The following is a 16560-nucleotide window of genomic DNA, read 5'->3' as shown; positions in this document are numbered from 1 at the left end:
TGTAGGTTGTAGTTATATATGTGCATTTGTATCACATGTATAAATATGTATGTATGGCATATTACAACATATTTCATACACCAAGTAACATACAATCACGCCAAATAGCTATAAGTATCTTTCTGACCTTCCGCCCGCTCCAAATATTCTTTTTCTATTAATATGTCGATACATTTTTTAATTACCTGCACCCTGGGCTTGAACCTGGTCGAGAGCTGGTTCAGGACCTCGGCCACGAGTTGCTGATGCTTTAGGACTTTCCTCATTTTCATTATTCTCACTATAGCCGCCTGAATGAGCATCTTTCGGTCCTCCTCGATGTGCTTGTGCGTCGATTCTTGTTCAACTTTTAATTCAGTCTTGAGAGGAATATTTATGTTGACACGTAATTTCTTATTTTTGTATCCCATATACAAATCTATCACAGAATTTGGATTTAATATCGACTCATCGTCCTCGGACACCAGAAGCTTGGCTTTCAAAAGTATCTGCAACACTTGCAACAAAAAATCCTGGTTATTCCCGTGTGGTCTTTCAATTGCTGCACAGTCCAACGCGTCTCGTGGTTGTACAATAATAAACAGCCATTTGGAATGTACTAGCCTGCAGCGTGTACCGGTTGCGAAAACAATTTGTTAACAATTCTCCTTTACTCATGTTGTACAACCAATTCAATTTTCTTCCCGAGTGTTGGTCTGAATAAAAAGTCGAAAACCTATGGACAGATCTCTCCAACTCCGTTGGCAGTGAGAAGGCGAAAGATTGCTGGAACGGCCATGATCCTGATGATAATACTTGTATACTAAAATCTATGTCTAATGGTTCGTGAGAGTTGTTTAGATGCTTTCTAAATTGATCGTTGAGATCTTTGGATACTCCTATGTCTTGGAACATTCTTTGCAACTTACTTGTATACTCGAAACCGCAGGCTTGTTTCAGTTTTGATATCATGGAAGCCTCGGCGTCGTCAGACGCCGACATGTGTTGAACTAAACGTTTTGCTAACATTTTACTATAAATTTTTGAAAAACGTCTTTGTCCTCGATATATTTAAACACAACCATCACTTGATTTAATGTATCTTCAAGCTCAGCCTCTTCAGGGTTTTTACTTGATTTTTTCAACAACAAGTCACAATATTTGGCTAACAATTCAGGACTTTTACTAGAAGTTGTTACAGTGTTGCTGTTTATAAACTTCCCACATGCTTTGTCCAAAGCAGCAACAAAACCACTGTCGTTATTGAAAGCCAGAAGCACCAAAGCATTATACTTTTTATGAACGTCCAAAATTGTGTTTACATAGATTTTAGGATCTGTAGACGCAGCATCACCACATTTATCAATAGCCGAGTGTCCTTGAGCGGCTATATGAGCCTCAAGAAGCGCTCTCAACTCGCATAAACCATCAGGAATCCTTGAAACCAGCAAATACATTCTAGCTAAATCCGTATTTTTATCTAGATCCAGCAATTTCTGAAACTCTGTGTGAAAAATCTCTAAATGCTTCTCTATTAACACTCTTTCACACGTTTTGCTAAACGACCTAAAGTCGTTTCATGCAAATACACCTGAACCCTTCGTTGTTCTTCTATTAATCTCTGTTCAGCTCGTTTCATATACTCTGTTACATTGTTCTGACGCAAAAAGTCTGTACTTTCATTTGTGTAAAATCTTTCTGAATCCTCCAAGAATATCGACTCAAAAGAATCTTTATACACTGCAAGGTTTTGTCCACGGGCACTTGCATCATCTTCATTTAAACCTAATTCGACATAACAATTTATAACACCTGATACTAACCTTGTGTTAATGGTCTCACCATTCCTTTCTCTTTCGATGAGTTTTAGGACTGCGTTAGTAACTTGTCTATTTAGTTGCTTGAACAGATTATCGCGCCACGTCACAAGAGCCAATTGGTATATTTCGAAGATGCCCTTGCGGCCCTCTTCGCATTCCCTTCGGACCCAATGCCGATTCAGATAGGCACAGATTCCGTTCAAAACTTTGCTCGAAAATTGGTACTCTTCCCATTGTTTTGTGTAAAACGATAGCACATCCTCTCCCATGAGATCCACGCCGTCTTTTAGGAGCGCCACCAAGTAGTTCCTTAGGAATTCTTTAAGTCTTTTGTAGAGTTCTAGACCGACTAATTGCGCTCCCCCCGGAGTGTTTTGACTTTTCCGAGTTTTCATGCAACTGTTCGTGTTGGCGGTCGCGCTGACCCCCCTGCCGCTCTGCTGGTGCACCGAGGTGCAGTAATTATAAACGTGAGTATACAATTCCATGTATCGCGCCTTCGACATGCCCTGCCGATTGTAGGCTTGCTCTACGCCTTCGCGCAGATCGCCCCATATTTGGTCGAGATCTATTTGTTTGAGGCCCGGCGGAGGTCCGGAAGTCGCATGACGGGACATTGCACAAAACACACAAGGTGAATTACAAAAATATTACTTAATAAAATAGAGCCCACGCATATGTTTTAGCGATTGCAATTATAGAGGCCACAGTAAATTTCTGATTGACGCCATGTTGGATTTTTAAACTGAGAAATGTATTGTTCATCTGTGACCAACATAGAGGACGGAGATTTTGACAAGTGCGGAGGGGAAAGCGAGCGAAGGAACGAAAGCGGGTGACGAACGAAAGAAAAGAGCGGCGGACAACATAGAGAAGTAAACGGAGCGGCCGGAGCCGTTGACTATGCAAATTGGAGGATGGTGAACGGAGAGCTTATTTATCAATGACGGAGAGGATGGCATATAATCGATATTATATATATATATATACTAGCTGACCCGGCAAACGTTGTTTTGCCATAAAAAATATTTCTAGTATAAGGTATTAGTACGAAAACTAGTCGGAATTGGTATCTTGCCTTGAGGCAAGTTACATGAACTTCCCGATATGTGTAAATAATCGACTTAATCAATAAAAAATCAATTAATTTATGAGCGATTAAAAGTATTCCGAGTTAATCTATTACACATCATTGGAAACGAATGATCACGTTAACTCTGAGTATTTTCTTTCAAATTTTCAAAAAACAACAATTTATATAATTGAATCAGTTTCCGCGGGACTTTAATGGTTTAATATGTTCATTAAGATCAAGTACTACTATCGTTATACCAAGTAAATCGTCTAATTTTAATTTTAACAAACGTAAAAAAACTACTCATTTTCTCAAACTTTGATGAATTTTTAAAATTATACTACTTGTCCTGAGGCCGTAATATTTCAGTAAGTTTTATAAGACCATGATATATATCGCCAAAAAAAGTTCCATAAAAATTGACCTAAATTTTTTTTCGGTAAATTTTCACCTAAATCAGTATCATTCCCAACTATTATCTTTCAAACAGTTTTTGATTATTTTAAATCGGTTCGGTAGTATGAGCTTAAATGTGGGCGAAAAGTTTAACACTTTTTTCCAAATTATAAAGAAACGGCTCGGCCGATCGTCGCACAAAACTGACAAACGATAGTCCTCATTGAGATATATCAAATGACTTTTAAATTTCTGAAATTGGTGCAGGCGTTTTTGAGCAATCGTCGATGGAAGGTCTAATTTTGATAAATGCCAAAAAAACGATACTAATTTTTGCAAACTTTGACCAATTTTTAAAGCTAAACGAGTTGTCGTAGCGCCATAATATTTTAGTATAATCTAGAACGCTATGGTATCTACCGTCAAAAAAATGATAATAAAAATCGTCGATTTTTTTGTTTTTAACTCTATTACAAGAAAACGGCCCGGCCGATCTTTACCAAAAACTAATAAGCACGATTCCCAACCAATATCTTCTTATCAATTCAGAATTGCGGGCTAAAACGTGGACGAAAAATTTTTCACTTTTCTGCTAGATCATCGTACAAAACTGACGAACAATAGTCCTCATCAAGATACATCGAATGGCTTTTAAATTTTTGATATCGGTTCAACCGTTTTTGAGAAAACGTCGATTTACGGCAAAAAATCTGTTCACACACACACACACACACATACATACTTTTTCCAGATTTGGTCTCATTCGATTCAGAATGGCTTGAAACGTCGAAAAAACATAAAATTAGCTAGCTAATCGGATTTTTTTTATAAAAACATGAACTTCTCTTTCGGGAAGTTAAAAACCATCATAATTTTTATGTATGTAATTGGTAAATATCAGTGTAGGTTATTAAAAAAATTGGAATTTTTGAATTGTAGACATGGGTACACTCATAGAGTGTGTGTGTGTGCGCGGATACAAATTTTCGTTGATGATTTGTATCGTGAACACGAAGTAACCGATTTGAATATTCTATTGATTTAAATGATTTAAAAAAACATTTTATTTGTATTGATGAAGTTAAGAACTGATAAAGTTTTTTGTAAGACAGGTTTAGCGGTTTTAGAGATGAAAATAAAAAATAAAAAAAAATGTTTTTTTCAACAAGATCAATTTTTATCAGAAATTTTAGATGCATAGATAACGTCTGTCGGGTCATCTAGTATATATATTATAGGATGGTATCCTACCACTTACATAGTCCTATCCTTTCCTCGTTCGTTTTTCCCAGTTAGTTAGTTCTGTGCCCGTTGGCAGCGCCGCCCTACACAATGACGTTTACGTGTGTTATTTACCCCGATTTTGACATTTGCACTGTCGCGTCTACTGTCAAAGAAAAAGCTTGCGTATTAAATCGTGGCAAGCACCAAAACGATGTTTTACTACTTATTTTCTTAATATCTTAAATTAAAATGATACCAGTGAATTAAATGTAAAAGACTCATATAGCTCCGATCCATAGTGCGCACTGTTGTGTTCCATTTACAAGTGTGGTTAGAATTCTGATTTATGTATATTTACAATGGGCACTTCAGTTAGTCGACAAACCGATTTGTCTTCGAATGAATTCCTTGTACGTTTCATCGGCGAGGGAACTATTTCCAGGATGACAATTTTGGGATAGGTTTCTTTCGTTTAGCATTACACCGCCTTGTAACAAGTAGGACATTGCACAATCTATTTGTATAACTTATCAAAGGATTAAGTATGGTGTTTAAATTTATCTTTATTGCAGGAAGACAATTGTCGTTGGATTCAAGAGTCGAAACGCTTTGTCAAAAGTTATTGCTGTACGATACGCATACAGCAAAATTTTCTACGCTGATCCAAGTGTTTCATGCTAAGGCGTCGAAGATATTGTCATTAACGAATACAGACAAGTATAATAGATACATAATTATAAATATACACGTATATATATATATATATATATATATATAGATATATATATATATATACTAGATACCTGGCATACGTTGTCCTGTACCCATGTCTACAATTTTTTAATATCCTATACTAATATTTACCATTTAGCTAAAAATAATAATATATTGCTTTTAAATTACTCTTCACACCAAAATACATATACATTTACAATTTATTTATTTATTTATTTATTTAAATATATAGCTCACAGATGATTCAAAAATACAATTTTGCATAATGAATAACAATTAAAATATATACAAAATTACAATATATGTGTTATTAACATAAAATGCTTAACATGAAATTACATATAATGCTGAATGTAACAATATTATTATATAAACAGAATAAGATAAAATAATGAGATATTTGAAACGAAAATAAAAAGGTTAACTTGTGCAAATGGAGATTATTTGATTAGTAAAGTGTTGTGAATATCTATTTCATTATTAATTAGTTAAAGTTAAAGTTGGAGGACATAAGTAGAATAGGCGATTTAAGAGATAATTAGATTTAGGAGTAGGATAATTGAAAAATAATTGTGAACGCGTAGATATCGTTGGAACATTAAAGGATAGTTGTTTAAGAAAAAGAGGACAGTCTATAGAATTGGGAGGAGTATATTTACATAAATCATTACAGAAGAATTTTATATATTATACACAATATATATATATATATATATATATATATATATATATATATATATATATATTTAACATATTTTTATTATTTCAGTAACGTCTTAATATGGCAGACTTTCAATGCATTATTTGTCATAAGATGCATCATCAAATATCTAACAGAAACTGTATCCGAATACCAAATGCTACAACACTTTGAAGCTTCAGGTAAACTGAAGACTCAGAAACAAGTAGATAATCATGTAGATAACAATGTCAATGCAAATGTTATTGTTGACAAACAAACGCAAGATACTAGCACGCAGATCAATGGTGTGTCTAAAGAAAATAATAAAGGATTTAGCAAACGCATTGAATCATTTGTTGAAGACTTGATTAATATAATAGCCATAGTTCCTACAAGGTAAATAGATATAAATAGAAATATTAACTTAAAGATAAGAAGATTGTATTTAACTTTGTTTTTTTTTTCAGAGATATTACCTATGCTTTACATTTGGAAGCTGTTAATTGTGCCTTAATTCTTCTGACAAATAATGTTTTTTCAAATCAGAAGACTGAAGACTCCGTGATATACAAGTAAGTACAAAAATTGTCCTTAAGCGGCACAACTAGTGTAACCGCCTAAAAAAAGGTGATTTTTGGGAATTTATATTAAAAAAACTACTTTATCAATCATTTCAAAATTTTACGAGTATATTTATACATGTTTTAAGAATACATAGTAAAATTTTTGAAGAATAAAATTAAATATTTTTTAAGTTATCGTCGATCTCCAACGGCGCGACAAAAAACCCTTCACTGTTACAGTAATTCCGGCCTTCTACGTGGATGCAATTTAAAAAATACTAGTGGTGTATGGTACCGTGCCTTAAGGCAAATTGCTGGAACTTCCCGTACCGTAATGAAATATTCGAGAAATTTTAAACGTTTTCAAATATATTATTACAAATACTGTAACTTTCATTATTTTTGCTATCTTATTTGTTATATCTGAGCAAATCAAATGTAAATGATAAATCAATTTATCTCCAGAACATTAACAATCGTCATTTCATTTCGAATTCAATTAAAAAAAAAGTTGGCTTAATTTACACAAAATTGAAAAAGTGCTCCCGTATAGTCACATTCTAAACGCATTTGCAAACAATTCTGTGCGACATTTTCACTTATACTGCGCTAAGCTTGGCGGCATTTTCACATTTTTCACACAAAATTGGAAAAGTGCTCCATTACATCAACATCTGAACGCACTTGGGTAAACATTTGCACCAGAGTGGCGCCTAGACTGTGCTTAGCCTGGGTATTTTTTGAATTTTTAATCCAAAATTTTGAAAAAAAAATTAGAAACAAAATTTTTTTTTCCAAAAGCAATTATTTTGTTGAAACAAGCAGAATGTTCTTTGAATCATTTAAATCGGACGCTTAGTTCTCTCAAAAACTGCCATTTTTTAAGATTTAGCTCTGTATCTCCGAAACTGCTGGGCCTACCTTTGCCAAAAACTAATCACCTCTTCTCCTAATCATTACAAATTGAATGTTTTTTGAAATATCCAAGTCGGGTGCTCCGTTCTCTCAAAAACTCGATTTCTATTTTCTGCAATTCTTTGCTCCATATCTCGGTAACGGCTGGACCTGCCTTTGCCAAAAACTAATCAGCACATCTCCCTATTAATAGGAATCGAATGCTTTTTAAACCATTCAAATCGGTTGATCCGTGCGCCCGAAAACGTTGACGAAAAAAATGCGGACAACGAAAAAAACACATACACACACATCCATATTTTTTGAGGTATGCCAGTAAAATGTTCAGAAACCTTCAAAACGTCGAGAAATGCAAAAAAATTCATTTTCGATTTTTGGCCCATTACTATAACTACCCTACGGGAAGTTAATAATTCTCGTTGAACTAGATAATATTGTCTGTAAAATGAACTACGATAAATAAAAAAAATCAAAAATTGACAAAATGACGGCGTTTTTGAAAAAAAGTCGAATTTTACCCAAAATTTTGGTGGTTTTTGGACTGCCAAAATTCGATTTTTGATCCGATCAAAAAATCGATAGTTCATTTTACAGAGAACTATATATGGAACATGTAAAAAAAATTCGATAGTGATCAGATCATTTGTTTTTGAGTAATCGCTGCAGCAAATTCGGAAAATGCTGTTTCGAGAAAAACGAGTTTAAAGATTAAATGATCGTTGTACTATGTAATATATATATACTCTTTAAATGGCTGTGACTCAAAAACTATTTAAGATATCGATTTAAGATTTTGGTATGTTATTTTTACAGGTATGCTCTATCGAAATATGGAAAAATTGAAACTTCGATTTTTTGAAAATTTCACACTAGTTGTGCCCCTGAAACGATTAAATAGTATAACATCGTGTTTTTATTTTATTTTAGAACTGTTATGCAAGGTGTGTGTTGTGTTAAAGCTGCCCCATTGACGAGAGCCTTATTGCAACATATAAGTCATTGCACAAAGGCACCACCTTCGATGTTTGGAAACGCAGGCGGAGGATCTTTTGTATTAGGTATTTAATTATAAAAAAATCTATATTAAAATTGTATTTTTATATTTATACTAGATGACCCGGCTGACCTTGTCCTGTACCCATGTGTACAATTTTTTATTATAATATACTAATATTTATCATTTACCTAAAAATAATAATTATTGTTTTTTTAAATTACTCTTCACGCCAAAATGCATATACATTTATAATATGAGCGATGTTAAATGTAGAACTGCTTCAAATAAAATGATGAGTCTCAATTTCCACACTATATTGGAAATTGAAGTCTTAAACAGTATAACATAGCCATAACCATAACACTGGGTACTTCATGTTGGATTAAATTAATTTAATTCCATATTATTTATGATATCCAAAATTGCATCTTAAACTTCTCCTAAACAATATCGTGATGGCTGAATTGTCTGTATTCATCTTTACTTTCCCATTTGTTGGTATAAAGTGAAATTTTTAAGAATTTTAAAAATATTGTGGAAAGATTAGTAAAAGATGCAAAGAAATGATATATTGAAAAAAAGCTATAATGAGAATTTAATATCCGAATCTTGTGTTGGCGCCCCCTAAGGCGTGCGCTCGTATTTTTCGCATGCATCGCATTAAAGGTAGGACCGGCCCTGATTAATGTTTAATTTCATATTTTAAAAGAATTAATTTGTCATATCCTGTTCATATGTGTATCATTCAATCTGCCATACATATACTGTGTTTTATATTATCTTAATTTCTGGCACATCTCAGCTGCTTTTTGGCAATAATAATGTAGACATTTCATTTTTCTTATTCATAATCATAAATTTATTATACATATTCTGATATTGTCTAGGTTCATAAGTAAATTGAAATTTTTGGTAGATGATAGTTTTTATTTGTTTTCAATGCAAACAATGACATGTCGTTTTTTGCAATTTTTTTCCATTTATATCTACAATTTTTTCCATTTATTTCTACAATATTGCATATACATTCCAGTACTTTATAACCACATACATCCTAGAAAATTTCCTTAACAAACTTCAGAAAGATTTATCAAAATCCGAAATTGTTTAGGAGGAGTATATAGTGAGTGCTCGTAATTTAATATGAACTTTATATAATAGCATTAAAGCTCAAATTGATTCTACGTTTTAGTTAGAAATGTTTGTATGTGAAAAAGAAAAGGGTTGTTTTTCGGGTTTTCTCGGCAATTATTCGATTTTTTCTCGCTGTAAGAACCATCCCTGGACTTCAACAAACATTTTAAAAAAAGAATTGGCCAAATCGGACCAGGCGTTGTTGAGTTATGCGCTTTACCATTCATTTTTATATATAAGATTTTATTTTTCAGATCTCTGGTCTTTACTGACTTTTTCAAAATCGAGATCACAAACAACGCAAGCATTAAATTCTGATTCTCCTGAAGCATTAGCAGAAAACTTTCGAGAGACAACACCATTAGCAAATCACAGTCTGTTGTTATTGCTCGTGTTGACTAACCATTGTACAACTCAGAAGAACGTGTATAGAGATTGCTTGTTTAGTTGTGTTGACACTAATGGTAAAAAAAATTCACACACATATATATATATATATATATATATATATATATATATATATATATATATATATATGAAGATCTATTCTATATATATGAAGATATATATCTATATATCTCTATATATCTATATATATATATATATATGAATATATATAATGATATTTTGTTTTCTAGATCCTAGTAATAATGACTCAATAAGCTTTCGTGTCGACTTCTTACCATTGTTCAACACTTTGTGCAACATTGTGTGCCTGGATCAAGCAACGCTTTTGTTGTATTTATTGCTGCATAAAAATCAAAATTTTAAAAAGTTTGTTCTGACGAATCAAAATCTAGACCTGTTGGTAAGTGCATTTTTTTTTATTTGTTTGTACAAAATGTTTTAGCACACTATAAGTTTGTATGAAATTCAAGTTTAAAATGTGATTTTAAATTTAAACTAGCTGTAAGTGGAATTCTGTCTTCAGGCAATTAAGGCATCGTGCCTTAAGGCAAATTGCTGGAACTTCCCGTACCAAAAATTATTATTTTTTTAAAAACGATTAACATTTTTGAAAAAAATTTACTTCGAAAAATAAGAATTTTGACAAACAATTAGACAAAAAATTACTTTTTTTTGAAAAAAAATTTTTTTTTTTATTTTTTTTTTTTTTTAATTTTTTCTTTTGAAAAAAATGTTTCCTTTATTTTGACATATTTTGAAAGATCTAAACTTTTTTCAAAGCAATCGTACTGCTTTAACTGCATAAAGACGAAATATCAAACCGTGTAAGCGCCGCGTCGCCGTCTAACGCGTAAACATTGGTACGGAACCCATAAGAATGTAAACCAAATTTATACTTATTGTTAAAATCTCTAATGATCATTTTGGACCGCCAAATGGCATTTTTTTTTACTTTTTTCGTTAGATCTCCGAAACCGCTAGACCTGCCTTTATGAAAATTTGATCGGTTCTTCACCTTGTCAATACAAGTAAAATGTTTTTTGAATTATTAAAATCGGACGCTCCGTTCTCTTAAAACCCCGTATCTTCGGAACGGCTCGGCCTGCCTTTGCCAAAAACTAATCAGCACGTCTCCTTATCAATACGAATCGAATGTTTTTTGAATTATTCAAATCGATTGATCGGTGTTCCCGAAATCGTCGGCGAAAATTTGTATCCGCACATACATACACACACATACACACACACACACATACATTCATTTTTTCTAAGGTATGCCAAAATATTCAGAAACCTTTGAAACGTCGAGAAATGCAAAAATTTTCATTATCGATTTTTTTGCGATTACTATAACTTGCCCTAAAGGAAGTTAATTATGCATTATGAAAAGCGAAGGGGTTTATTTTATAAAAAATGTTTATTCAGAAAGAAATAAACAATATCGATTTAACAAAAGAGACATATAATATAGTTGAAATAGAAGGGTGCTTTTATAATGCTATATCAACTGATCTTAGACAAAATTTTGATATCAAAGTGTATATAACAGTTTTTACTAGATTTCAGTAAATTCTATCCAGTTTTTACTAATGTAAAGAAATTATAATGTCCGAGAAGAAAATTTAAAATTATTTAAAGAAAAGTAAAAAAATGCGACTCCATTCCTAATTTCCAAATTCCATATTCATAATGCAAATTATAGAAATACTAAAGTCCGTTTTTATTTTACCTATGAATTATTCGAAATTGTAATATGCAAGTGTATATAACAGTTTTTACTGGAATTTAGTAAATTTTATCTAGTTTTTACTAATGCAAACAAATTATAATGTCCCAGAAGAAAATTTAAAGTTATTTGAAGAATGTAAAAAAATGTCACTTGATTCCCAATTCAAAAACTGTATATACATAAAGCAAATTAAAGAAGTACTAAAGTCCGCATTTCAACGGCGAATTATTCAAAATTTTAATATGCAAGTGTGTATAACAGTTTTTACTAGATTTTAGTATATTTTATCTAGTTTTTATAGATGTAAACGAATTATAATGCATGAAATTAAAATAAAAATTATTCAAAGAAAGAAATTATAAAAATACTAAATCCTGCATTTCAACTACGAATTATTCAAAATTTTAATATTCAAGTGTATATAACAGTTTCTACTGGATTTTAGGAAAATTTATCTAGTTTATACTAATGTAAACAAGTTATAACATCCGAAATAAAAATTTAAAGTAATTTGAAGAAAAGTAAAAAAAAATGCGACTCCACTCCTAATTTCCAAATTCCATCATATACATAATGCAAATTATAGAAATACAGAAGTCCGCATTTCAACCATGAATTATTCAAAATTTTAATATCCAAATATATGAAATAGTTTATACTGGATCTTAGTAAATTTTATCTAGTTTTTACTAATGCAAATAAATTATAATGTCCGAGAAGAAAATCATAAGTTATTTGAAGAAAAGTGAAAAAATGTTCTAGCGAATTATAGAAATACTAAAGTCTGCATTTCAACTACGAATTTTTCAAAATTTCAATATGCAATTGTTTATAAAAGTTTATACTAGATTTTAGTAGACTTCATCTAGTTATTATAGATGTAAAAAAATTATAATGTCCGGGAAGAAAATTTAAAGTTATTTGAAGAAACGTAAAAAAATGTTATAAATCCAAATAATGCAAATTATGCAAGCACTAAAGTCCGCATTTCAACTACGAATTATTCAAAATTTCAATATACAAGTGTATATAACAGTTTTTACTATATTTAAGGGGGTCTTCCTATGTGACGGACTGTTTTTTAGGGATATTTTAGTATTTTTTTTTCTACGATCAGTAAATATTTAGAGCTTCAAGTTTTTTATCATTTATTAACACATATTTGGACAGTATAAATATAAAATATCACCTAAAAATATTCAGTCAAACTAGAGTTACAGCGCTCTGAACACCCCCGCCTCGAATAAAAGAGCTCCCACTTCCTCCACGATTCCGGCTGATCGGCTTATCTGATGAAAAAAAATAAACGGCGTTTTAATTTGTAGGCTTAAAAGCACGGAATGACCTATAATCAAATGAATATAAAAAAAATTGGATTTTTGATAGACATTTGAAATAAAAGTTGCGCAAATTAGGCGTTTTTTTGTTTTTTGATATAAAAAAATCGAAGTTTTGAAAATTTTCGATTGATAATAGTTCATTCCATGCGTTTAAATATCCGTTTCCGAGATACAATGGAGGAAAGTTCGAAAAACACAGTTTTGAGAAAAACGCGTTTAAAGTTTCAAGCCCGTTAAAAACTATTGAAATATCTCTTTCTTTTACCTGCTGTATCTTTACAACGACTTCGAATTTTCAAAAATCGCTTTACTACCGTATTCTAGATATGTTAAGGGAGCAATTTATGAAAAAAAAATCGATTTTTTCAACCCAGCACATAGGAAGACCCCCTTAATTAAATTTTATCTATCTAGTTTTTTCTAATGCAAATAAATTATAATGTCCGAGAAGAAAATTAAAAGTTATTTGAAAAAAAGTAAAAAAATGTTGTAAATCCACATAACGCAAATTATCAAAAGTCTGCATATCAACTACGAATTACTCAAAATTTTAATATGCAAGTGTGTATAACAGTTTTCACTAGATTTTAGTAAATTTTAACTAGTTTTCAATGTAAATAAATATAATATAAGATAAAACAAAGTGTTTGGGGTAAAATTGACAAAATTTTCGTAAGAATATAAAAAATATCCAACATTCCTATCTTGCTAAAAATATTATCACAAAATAAATGTTCCTATAGTTTTATTCAAAATTATATTTTTTACTGCAAAATAAAATGTTTGAAATATTTTAGAAATGTAAAAAAATCCCTAATTTTACGCATAACTAATTATAAAATCATACTAAGTAAATAAAATAAATCTAAATTAATTGAATCTGAACAAAAACTACCAGCTAACTTTTTCAATATTATATGTAAACCGATTTTAAAGTTTACCAGGCCTTGAGATGGGTATTTTTACCTGCCCCGCTAATAGTAATAGGTTATTATAAAAAGTCATTAAATTAATTTATTGCTTTATTAATTTACAAAATCAGCATTCACTTAATTTGATTATTTTCTAGGTTGTTCCAATATTGAGGACTTTGTACAACGCCCCAAATAGTACATCCCATCACATATACATGTCTTTGATTATTTTATTGATGTTGAGCGAAGATGATGGTTTTAATAAAAGTGTACACCAAATGGTAATTATATGAATGCACACTTATATGCACTTAATAATATATTTATTATATTGTTTATTTTTTTGTAGCAATTAAAATCTATTCCCTGGTACACGGAAAGAAGCATGACTGAAATATCTTTAGGCGGTTTATTGATTCTTGTAATCATTCGGACTATACAATACAATATGATTAAAATGAGGGATAAATATCTGCATACGAATTGTCTTGCTGCTCTAGCTAATATGTCAGGTAAATAGTAATAAATAAATAAATATATATATATATATATATATATATATATATAGATATAGATATACATATATATAAAAATAAGTCCGTCCTTCCTGACGATATAACTCCAGAACGCTCGAACCGATTTCGACAATTTTGCATTGGTTGCAAAGGTCTCGGGCTCCGCAAGGTTTATAGTTAAGAAAATTAGTGGTGCATGGCATCGTGCCTTAATGCAAATTGCTGGAACTTCGCCTACCGTAATTAGAAATTAGAGTAATGACATTAGTGAGAATTATCAGAATTATGCTTGGTTAAGTCAACGAGTAATTTTTGCCGCAAAGAATAATGATGTACAGGCACTGAATTTCACCATTCAATCAAAAATTGCTGTCGATTTGGTGACATACCAATGATTCCGACTGGTCTTCCGTTTGACTTTAAACGATTGCAATTTCCAGTTCGCCTTGCGATCGCAATAACAAGTCGCAAGGCCAGTCGCTTAGTGTTTGCGGGATAAATTTCAAATAGATTATTTAGAAAATCATTGTTTTTCACATGGGCAGTTATACGTTGCCTGTTCACGAGTTGGAAAACCATCCGCTTTGTTTGTGTTAACGTCAGACCAGAAAACAAAAAAATGTGGTTTACCAAAGAGCACTTCAATGAAACGGATAATTTGCGGATTCACTTTCATTTACTTAGAGAAGTTCAACTAAAAACCACTTCATTTTTGTAATCGAAATTAATTCATTACTGTTGTGTGATAAAATCAAATTTTTCCTTTTCAAATATAAAACAAACAAAAAAATTTCTTCATCTTTCTCACGAAACCATCTGGTGGCGAAACGGAGTTCGTCGGGTTTGTTAGTATATATATATATATATATATATATATATATATATGTGTGTTATGATTTTGAAATTTCTGAACTGAAGCCTTTTTTTATTTTCATAAATAATTCAAATGGAATGACTCATTCTTCAGGAACTACAGTCCTAGGACTGTATAATAAAAAAATATATTATCCTCTTATACATTTATTTAATCATTAAAAAAACATGAAAAGATTTACTTTTCATCTAAATATTTGGTTAATTTTTAAAGCCATACTCAATATTTATTGTATACTAGATGACCCGGCAGACTTTGTCCTGTACCCATGTGTACAATTTTTTAATATAATATACTAATATTTACCATGCACCTAAAAATAATAATTATTGTTTTTTAAATCACTCTTCACGGCAAAATGCAAATACATTTATAATATGAGCGATGTTAAATGTAGAACTGGTTTAAATAAAATGTTGAGTCTCAATTCCCACACTATATTGGAAATTGAAGACTTTTAAACGGTATAAAATAACCATAACCATAACATAACACTGGTACTTCATGTTGAACTAAATTAATTATTTTTTTTATTATTTAACATATCAAAAATTGCATCTTAAACTTCTCCTAATCGATATCGTAAAGGCCGAATTGTATGTATTCATCTTTACTTTCCCATTTGTTGTTATAAAGTCAAATTTTTACGAATTTTAAAAATATTGTGGAAAGATTAGTAAAAGATGCAAAGAAATTATATTTTAAAAAAAAAACTATATTGAAAATTTAATATCCGAATCTTGTGTTGGCGCCCCCTAAGGCGTGCACTCGTATTTTTTGCATGCATCGCATTGAAGGTAGGACCGGCCCTGATTAATGCTTAATTACATATTTTAAGTGAATCAATTTGACATATCTTGTTCATATGTGTATAATTCAATCTGTCATACATACACTGTATTTTATATTATTTGAATTTCTGGCACATCCCAGCTGCTTTTTGGCAATAATAATGTAGACATTTCATTTTTCTTATTCATAATCATAAATTTATTATACATATTCTAATAATATCTAGCTTTATAAGTAAATTGAAATTTTTGGCAGATGATAGTTTTCATTTGTTTTCAATGCAAACAATGACATGTCGTTTTTTGCATTTTTTTCCATTTATTTCTTCAATATTGCACATATATACCAGTACTTTATAATCACATACATCCTAGAAAATTTCCTTAACAAACTGCAGAAAGATTTATCGAAAACCGAATAATCGTTAAGAAGGAGTATACAGTGAGTGCTGTAATTTAATATGAACTT

General features: G+C 31.1%; 1 protein-coding gene and 1 pseudogene across 1 annotated transcript in view; one reads left to right on the top strand and one right to left on the bottom strand.

Annotated features, from left to right (window-relative positions):
- Positions 1–2631, bottom strand: LOC113366912 (annotated as a pseudogene).
- A 2525-nt stretch (positions 2632–5156) lies between these two features.
- Positions 5157–16560, top strand: part of LOC113367754 — a 16262-nt gene continuing 4858 nt past the window's right edge. Inside the window, exons 1-8 of the mRNA XM_026609334.1 lie at positions 5157–5211; positions 5999–6307; positions 6379–6483; positions 8317–8447; positions 9775–9984; positions 10159–10328; positions 14067–14192; positions 14261–14423. Coding sequence (XP_026465119.1) covers positions 6087–6307; positions 6379–6483; positions 8317–8447; positions 9775–9984; positions 10159–10328; positions 14067–14192; positions 14261–14423 — 1126 coding nt within the window. The 5' untranslated portion in view covers positions 5157–5211; positions 5999–6086. The remainder of the gene's footprint in view (positions 5212–5998; positions 6308–6378; positions 6484–8316; positions 8448–9774; positions 9985–10158; positions 10329–14066; positions 14193–14260; positions 14424–16560) is intronic.

The sequence above is a fragment of the Ctenocephalides felis genome, unplaced genomic scaffold (assembly GCF_003426905.1).
Source record: "Ctenocephalides felis isolate EL2017-DRISC unplaced genomic scaffold, ASM342690v1 CF-g0.4_SCAFFOLD_01170, whole genome shotgun sequence".
In the NCBI taxonomy this organism is placed as follows: domain Eukaryota; kingdom Metazoa; phylum Arthropoda; class Insecta; order Siphonaptera; family Pulicidae; genus Ctenocephalides; species Ctenocephalides felis.
This window is presented reverse-complemented; position numbering and strand designations above follow the sequence as displayed.